At 57.7% G+C, this 7,656-nt stretch overlaps 4 protein-coding genes across 7 annotated transcripts; 2 read left to right on the top strand and 2 right to left on the bottom strand.

The window, feature by feature from the left end:
* Positions 1 to 50: 50 nt before the first annotated feature.
* KVP17_004862 (uncharacterized protein) lies at positions 51 to 1,559 on the bottom strand (the record flags this gene model as incomplete). Of its 2 annotated transcripts, none has more annotated exons than XM_068523433.1 (1): positions 51 to 1,559. In XM_068523433.1, the coding sequence occupies one exon, from the start codon at positions 1,557 to 1,559 to the stop codon at positions 51 to 53; it is 1,509 nt and encodes a 502-aa protein (XP_068377589.1). The 2 variants fall into 2 exon arrangements, with proteins under 2 accessions (XP_068377589.1, XP_068377588.1); XM_068523432.1 differs by having other exon boundaries at positions 51 to 1,523.
* Positions 1,560 to 1,681: 122 nt separating this feature from the next.
* KVP17_005356 (uncharacterized protein) lies at positions 1,682 to 2,797 on the top strand (the record flags this gene model as incomplete). The annotated part of the gene is made up of 1 exon (XM_068515166.1): positions 1,682 to 2,797. The coding sequence occupies one exon, from the start codon at positions 1,682 to 1,684 to the stop codon at positions 2,795 to 2,797; it is 1,116 nt and encodes a 371-aa protein (XP_068377613.1).
* Positions 2,798 to 3,395: 598 nt separating this feature from the next.
* KVP17_004865 (uncharacterized protein) lies at positions 3,396 to 4,244 on the bottom strand (the record flags this gene model as incomplete). The annotated part of the gene is made up of 1 exon (XM_068523436.1): positions 3,396 to 4,244. The coding sequence occupies one exon, from the start codon at positions 4,242 to 4,244 to the stop codon at positions 3,396 to 3,398; it is 849 nt and encodes a 282-aa protein (XP_068377592.1).
* Positions 4,245 to 4,388: 144 nt separating this feature from the next.
* KVP17_004866 (uncharacterized protein) lies at positions 4,389 to 7,655 on the top strand (the record flags this gene model as incomplete). 3 transcript variants are annotated; one of them, XM_068523439.1, is made up of 3 exons in its annotated part: positions 4,389 to 4,739; positions 4,768 to 7,078; positions 7,108 to 7,655. In XM_068523439.1, the coding sequence occupies 3 exons, from the start codon at positions 4,389 to 4,391 to the stop codon at positions 7,653 to 7,655; spliced, it is 3,210 nt and encodes a 1,069-aa protein (XP_068377595.1). The 3 variants fall into 3 exon arrangements, with proteins under 3 accessions (XP_068377595.1, XP_068377593.1, XP_068377594.1); XM_068523437.1 differs by lacking the exon at positions 4,389 to 4,739 and having other exon boundaries at positions 4,792 to 7,122; XM_068523438.1 differs by lacking the exons at positions 4,389 to 4,739; positions 4,768 to 7,078 and having other exon boundaries at positions 7,146 to 7,655.
* Position 7,656: the final 1 nt, after the last annotated feature.

The following is a 7,656-nucleotide window of genomic DNA, read 5'->3' as shown; positions in this document are numbered from 1 at the left end:
CGAGACGGGTCATTCCCGTGAATAAATAATTGTTAGGAAAATTGCATGCATCACTCGTCGTCAGCCCACGATCTAGCACAACGCACCGCGCGTCGCCAACCGTTCTGCAGGTCGCTGCGTCGCTTAGCGGTTATGGTGGGGACGTACGCAGTGAACTCAGGCGTACCTCGGTTTGGGTTCCATTTCAACGTCTTCGCCGCCAGAGCAGCTGCTCCCTGAGCCGCAATGGACGCTCCACGACGGTGGATGATCTTTGCGTTTAAGATATCTGCCTGAAAACGTAGAAGCACAGCACTCTCCTCTTCGATACAGTCGACGGCGATTTCGGACAGAGGAAGCCCAGTGTCCGCTCTCAGGGCGTCGACGACGTCCATTGTCTGGAATGCGATGCCCTCAAGAGTCGCGCGGGCCACATGGGCTCGGTTTGACCCGCGCGTCAGTCCCACAACGGTGCCTCGCGCCTGCGACACCCAGTGAGGTGCTCCCATGCCAGAGAGGGCGGGGACGACGTAGACGCCCTCTGCTGACTCCACCGTGGCAGCCACCTCATACACCTCTTCCTCAGACTGCACGATTCCTAATCCTTCTTTGAGCCACTGAACGGCGCCTCCTGCCGTTAGGACGATGCCTTCCAGCCCGTAGCATGGGCCGCCGTCGGCGTCGCAGACTATGGTGGTCAGCAGGCCGTGGGTAGAGTGAACCGCGTCCTTCCCAGTGTTCATCAGCAGGAAGCTGCCACGCGAGAATGTGTTCTTCAGCTGTCCGGGCTGCGTGCACTCGTGACCAAAGAGCGCAGCCTGCTGGTCCCCTACGACGGAGGCGATAGGAACCAAGCCGCCTGCGCCCCCGAGGTTTGCGTGGCCAAACACGGAGGCCGAGGCGTGTATGCTCGGGAGCATACCCCGGGGAACGCCCAGCGCCGCGAGCACATGGTCGTCCCATGTCATGTCGTGGATGTTCAGCATCATCGTCCGACTTGCGTTGGTGAAGTCCGTGGCGTGGACCTGCCCGTCCGTCAGTTTCCACAGTAGCCAGGTGTCCACTGTTCCGAACAGTAGCTGCCCCAGGTCCGCGCGATGCCGAGCCCCCTCCACGGCGTCCAGTAAGGCGGCTAGTTTGGGGCCTGGGAAGTGAGGGTCCAGACGGAGACCGGTGGTATCGCGGACATGCCCGCCGAGGGTCGGCTGGAGACGGTCACAGACCTCTACGGCGCGCATGCACTCCCAGGTAATGGCGTTGTGGATGGGGCGTCCGTTGGACCGGTCCCAGACCACGAATGTCTCTCTCTGGTTGGTGATTGCCAGTCCAAAAATCGCTTCGGTCTTGACATTTGATCGCGCCAAAACCTCAGCCATCGTCGCCCTAGTGGACGCCCAGAGCTCCATTGCGTCGACCTCCACCCACCCTGGCTGAGGATATATCTGCGTCACCTCTCGCTCCGCGCACGCAATCTGGTGGAGGTCGCCGTCGAACAGCAAAGCCTTCGAAGACTTAGATGTTTGCGCCAAACACAGGGTGAACATGAACTCTGTAATTCCGTATGGAGAACCTCCCGCCATCGTGGTTCGAGAGGCTGCTGCACTTCTGCGATCTGCCTGCTCCGACTCACAGCGGCTGGTTCTTGCCTGAGACCGGCGAGTGCGTCGGGAAGTGCTACCTGAGAAAAACCGAGGCCTGCCACATGCGCCGCAAGTTGCTCCTGTTGAGCAGGCGCATGGGGTCGGTCTGTGCGGAGCTGCCGTGCCTGAAAGTGCGGCACTTCCCGCTGACGTCCTTCCCAACGGCGAACCTCCACAAGATCCGCGCCTTGCGGTTCCCCTTGGGGCCTGCGAATCTGGTTGAGACACAACTTCAACCTGAGTGCGTCATCATCGACCAGGCTTCCTTCATCCACCTCCGTGGACAAGCTTGGGTCTCTGAGCGCGTTGACCTTCGATGTCTCAAGGAGTTAACGTTCGACGACAACGCCGACGTGGCGTGCGAAGATTGGCCGCCTGCGCTCCGAGCTCTCACGTTTGGTAAGCTCTTCAACCGGCCACTAAATATCGGCCTTGCCGGGATCAGCCGTCTTTCTTTGGGCTTCCGATTTAACCAGCCTCTAGCATCGCAATTGCCGGAGACGCTCACGTTCCTGAAAATAGTGGGCGACTTCGACCAGCCTCTCGGCCAGCTACCTCGGGGGCTTCGAACCTTGATCATCGGGGGCGAGTTCAACCAGAATATTGCACCTGGTGACCTGCCAGATTGTCTCGCCGTTCTTCGCCTTCTGACTCCGAAGCTGACTCCTGCAATTCAGGCGGAGGCCTTGCCATGCGCGCTTATTCGCCTTCAACTGCACGGCGACAATCCTCTTCCTCGCCTCCCGTCGGACATTGAGACCTTGGTGCTCGACCATCGGTTCAATTTTCCCATCGCTCCTGGTTACTTGCCGAACTCGCTACGAAGTCTGGTGCTTCCTCAACACTACGCCCGCCCTCTTCGCGAGATTAACCTGCCTGACTCCCTCGCCAAACTGACGTTCGTCGAGTACAACGTCCCTTTGACGCCTGGAGACCTTCCTCCGGGATTAAGGTACCTAGACCTTGGCGAGAGGTATTCCTACGAGATGTTACCGGGCGTGCTTCCGCTGTCTCTCGAGATTTTGAAGGTGAGTCCCGAATACAACACACCCTTGGCCCCTGGCACCCTCCCAGAAAGCCTCCAGCGACTTGAATTCAAGAGCTACAACCTGAGAAACATCCCACCAGGTACGCTTCCCTCGCAATGTCGTGCGTTTTTCCCACGTGATTTGATGTGATTCGTGGAAACAGGTCGCGACTTTTCAATCACACATGATCGAAGTGTTGGAGCGAACCTCTGGGTTTAGATCGCGGATCAAGAGCGCGTTCCGACGCAACCGAGCAAGTCACTCCAGAGAGGCCACGTGGAACACACTGACGTCCCGAGATCCTCAGGTGGTGGTCTCGCAATCCGAGGTAAGGGGCCTGGGTCCGCAGCACGCAGCTGGTGAACTTCCTGAAGACCGTGGACTACCAGTTTATCGAGGAATGCGTTGATAAAGCCGTCACCAGAGTTTTCTTGGGTGATGAGGCAGTCGAAAACGCCCAACCAGACCTGTCGGCAAACTACACAGGCGCCGCAACCAACTATGAGAACGTAGAGCAGGCGCTGCTAGATGGGTTGGAGACGTCCCACGATTCCGAGCCAAGCTTTTCGTCCACGTGCAAAACAGAAGAGCCGGAACTCCGCAGCACTGTCGACGCGCTAGTCCACGAGGTTTGGTACATAAAACAGTGCCTAAGAGAAAAGGGCTTGCTCAGCCCACAGAGTCCGAGCCGAGACGGTTGGAGCGGCTCTGACTGGTCTTGCAGTGTGGAAGGCGACTGCGCCGTACTCTAGTCGAAGCATCGCACGTTCTGTGACGGGCAGCGGATCTCGTTACGGAGAGCCTGATGTAAAGACTCACTGTTGGCAGCCATGAATGAACGGTCGCCTAAGTCGCCAAGCGGTGCACCATCGATGTACGTGACGACTCCGCCGGCTTCCGACACGAGCAGTGATCCGGCAGCTATGTCCCATTCTTTGTTACCCATCTCGAGGGCGGCGTCCAGCCGTCCGCACGCGACCCACGCCAACTCCAAGGCGGAGGCGCCAAGACGACGTACATCACGACAACGCCGTATCAATGTGTACGCGTTGTGTTTGACGATTTCATCCAGTTCGCTGATAAGCTTCGTGTGCTCAGCCGAAAGACCTTGAAGTTTAAGCAGACCGGCGCAGAATCCCGTGGCCACGCACGCTCGTTCCAGGTCGCATGCGGTTGACACGCGAATTGCCTGCCCGTTAAGCGTCGCTCCCTCCCCTCGACTCGCTGCGAAGGTCTCACCCATCATAGGCGCATGCACTACCCCATGCTGTATCTGGCCGCCATCGGCGAAAGCCACGGACACGCAGAAGGTGGGCATGCCGTACACGAAATTCATGGTGCCGTCTATTGGGTCGATGATCCACGTAGGCTGCGATCCCAGTCTATGGCTGTGGTCGCTCTCCTCGCAGATGAATTGGTGCGACGGGAACTGCTTCTTTATGCGGTCCTTCAAGTGGTTCTCCACCTCAACGTCGACCTGAGTGAGCAGATCAGACGCGTTCAGCTTTTCGGAGACCTGCAAGTCACCCCGCAGGGCAGCGTGAGCGATAGCGCCTGCCTCAACCGCGATTACCCTGACAAACTCCAACGGGACCATCTGAAATACCAATTATGGGCCGAAGGGCGAGAGGACGCGGGAGAGGCAGCCACGGTAGAGGTGGCCACCGCGGCCACCGCGGTGGCCAGCAGGATAGCCTGCCAAAGAATATTTTCGAACTCAGTGAGCTCGCGAAGAGGCCATATGAGTGGGGTCACACGGCAAGGCGAACGCAGAATTGATCGGAAATGCTGCTTGGAACTCGCACAGAAGTTCGTGTTTCCGGACTCAATTTTGAGCAATGCCTGCGATCGGTGCAAAGCATCCGACTCTCTCTGCATGTGCGTAGGCCTGTACTCGGGGTTCAAAGGCGGCGGGGGCGAAATTGAGCTGGCGCCGGAGGCGCGTACCACATACAACGATCTGATGACTCTTTGCTCTTCCCTAGACGTCTTTGATTTGAATGAGTGGGACAACCATACTCGATCCATGTGGGATGCCTCTCAGGTGACTCAGGTGATGAAGACCTTGAATCATCCGCCAGAAATGCCAACAGTGAGTTTGGCAGTGCCGCCCCACGCAGAATGCATTCTTGAAGATGTATGAGATGCTCATGAGCGAGCCGATAATTCCGGAGAGGTGCTACGAAGATCTGAAGCTGACTACGCTGCATCTTTGCGAGTTGCCAGGCGCCTTTGTTACCGCGTTCAACCACTATTTGAAGGTCGGCACTCGAAGGTCTACAATGCTTGAGAACTTCGACAACGAGGAGGCCCCTGGCAGTCGTATCACTCAGTGGCGATGGTATGCGACGAGCTTGAATCCTCACTTCGAGGGTAGTGATCCCACCGTCTTCCTCAGCAACGACACTCTCTCCAACCACACCTTCGACTCGTGGATGTGGGGGCCTGACGACTCCGGAGACATCCTGAAGGACCCCGTGCAGCAGAAGATTCGGGGACTGGAGGTCAAGTGCGATGTTATCACGGCTGATGGGTCTTTTTGCGTCCAGCATGACCCAGCCCAACAAGAGAAAATGGTGCTACCATTACAAATTGCGGAGACAGTAGTGGCGTTGTCCATGTTGAAGGACGGCGGCACTTTCGTTCTAAAGGTGTACACGTTTTTCACTGAGCAAGCAATACAGCTAATGGCCCTAATGTCGGCGCACTTTGAGACCATCCGTGTTGTGAAACCGAAGACGAGTAAACCGGGCAACGCCGAGCGCTACCTCATTGGGCTGAATTTCTCTCGACAGAGCAAGATGCTTCCGCTGTACCTTGGGAAGGCGCGTTTCTCTAACCAGCCTCCCCAGCGGGGACTGCTCTTTCCGCGAACATGGGTGCCGGCGGAGTTCCGCGCTGCTGTGTTGGCGATGAATGAGACCTTCGTTGGATTCCAGCGGGAAACAATCCAGATGAACATCAACGCCATGGAGGTCATTCAGCGCGGAGGCCGCGCCCAGTCTCGAGACTCCTACGAAAACCCTAGACGGAAGCGTGAAGATGCGGGCAAGTTCATTGCTCAGCTTAAGTTAGGGGATATCCGCGAGGACCAACTGTTGGTGCACAGGTCCTACTACACCACGGCCGTTCCCAAGAATCCTCCGGCCATGAACGATCTGGAGACCAGACGCCGGTTGCACCAGCAAGTTCTTGACCTTACTAGGGAGCGGAGGGAGGTCTTCCATAAGTTCCCTGGAGGCCGCGTGTTCCTGCTGGAGCTGATGCCGACCAGCGACGAGCCAGAGTTGCGGAGTGTGCGCCTGAACATCCGACCCATGACGCTGTTCATGGGCGCCGAGAATGACTCTAAGCTGCGATCGCTGAAGGGTCACCGTGGGCAGCCGAACTCCACCCTCCGTGTGGGTCCCTACAGCTTCAAGAACAGTATCTTTGTAGGCGACGCCATTCTCTCCCGGATCACTAGCCTGCGCTATCGGGCGAACACTGCTGTAGGCGTGGCGAACGGCCGAGACGCGCTGCATTTCCCCCGCGCCCTGACGTGGCGTGGGGATCAATGCGCAATTCAGCTTCCCCGAGGCCCTGACGTGGACATGTTCCTGGCACTGTGGCAGTTGCAGCGCCAGGACTCAAAGATGACGCGTGTGACTAGCCAGGAGTTGACTAAGGGAATACAGTCGATCCACGAAAAATATACAGTGTCATTTGAGGTTTCCTCTGATCCAGGATTCGGATTGAGTCACTTTCTGGAGACTAAGTTGGGAAAGGCTACCTGCCGGGTGTTTGTGCCCCCACCTCCTATCAAAGGTACACAGAACGACCAAGGCATTGCCAGGCCGTCCGTTAACAGACCGGGCCCCTTCTACTTCAAACTCGACGTCGACGGCCTCAAAGCAGGGTCCTTGAGCAAGTACGCCGCCGCAGTGAAGGGCCTCCCCGTCGACAAACACCGTCAGGAGCAGAACGCCCGGTTCCAGCATCTCTACGGCTCGCTCTGTCACCTCAGCGGCCTGCAGACGGGCAAGGACCCTCCACCAGACGCTGACCATTTCCAGGCGCTCAAGTCGCGTTGGGACAGCAGTCAGGGCTCCGCGTTCTATAACATTGCCAACCTGGCTGTGTGCGATCCTCACGCGGGTGAGCCTATTTTCGTGGAGCCCGTTCAGACTGAGATGGTCTCGTTCTCCAGCCTGTGCCTCGCGCTGACGCTGGCAATCAGGTCTCTCCGTGTAGGTGGAGATCTCATCCTCAGACTCTCGTCCGCCTACTGTCGCCCGGTGAACGGTATTCTGGCCATTCTGGCGCTGGCGTTCGACCGTATATCGATATGTCGCCCTCCCACCACTCCAGACTGGACAGGCGTAAAGTTCGTCCTCTGCTCCCGCCTACATGATCGTGACGTAATGAAGACATTCACTTCGACAATTCTGTGTAGGTTTCCGCGTGCACTCCTCATGCAGTCAAGGACTGGATGAATCATGCTACCGGAAGGACGAAGATGGTGTCGCGAACAGTACACCCCAAACTGTACTGCTATCCACCCTTTCTCTCGTACATCGTGAAGGTCAACAACATTCTCGACAACCAATCCATGACAGACTTCTCCAAACGGGCTGCAAGCGATGCCACGTTCTGTAGGACGGAAGAGGAGGTCGCGGAGGCCGCGGTGAAGCTGCTGCGGCGGCTGCAGCTGCTCAACCTGTTGACGGGCGACGAGTGTGGGGCGGAGTTGATGTCCAACCTCGCTGAACTGGTCCGCAAGGACTGCGATGACGACGACGATGAGGAAGAATTCGTGCCGCAGAGTGAAGGGTGCGGGTGGGGCGAACAGAACGCTGACTTGATACCTGAGCTCTTGAAGCGCGTCTCACCGCAAGAGCAGCTAAACGCTACCAAGAAGCGAAAGCGGAAAGAAATAGAACGTCCAGCGGGAGAGCCGCCAACAGCGCCAGACCCGGACATTGTCCGCGTCCACGTGCTGCACGCGTCCCTCTCCATGCCGATATAGC

This window comes from the organism of the source record quoted next, assembly GCF_019968985.1.
Source record: "MAG: Porospora cf. gigantea B chromosome Unknown PgB_NODE_182_length_30561_cov_126.725, whole genome shotgun sequence".
Taxonomy (NCBI): domain Eukaryota; phylum Apicomplexa; class Conoidasida; order Eugregarinorida; family Porosporidae; genus Porospora; species Porospora cf. gigantea B.
This window is presented reverse-complemented; position numbering and strand designations above follow the sequence as displayed.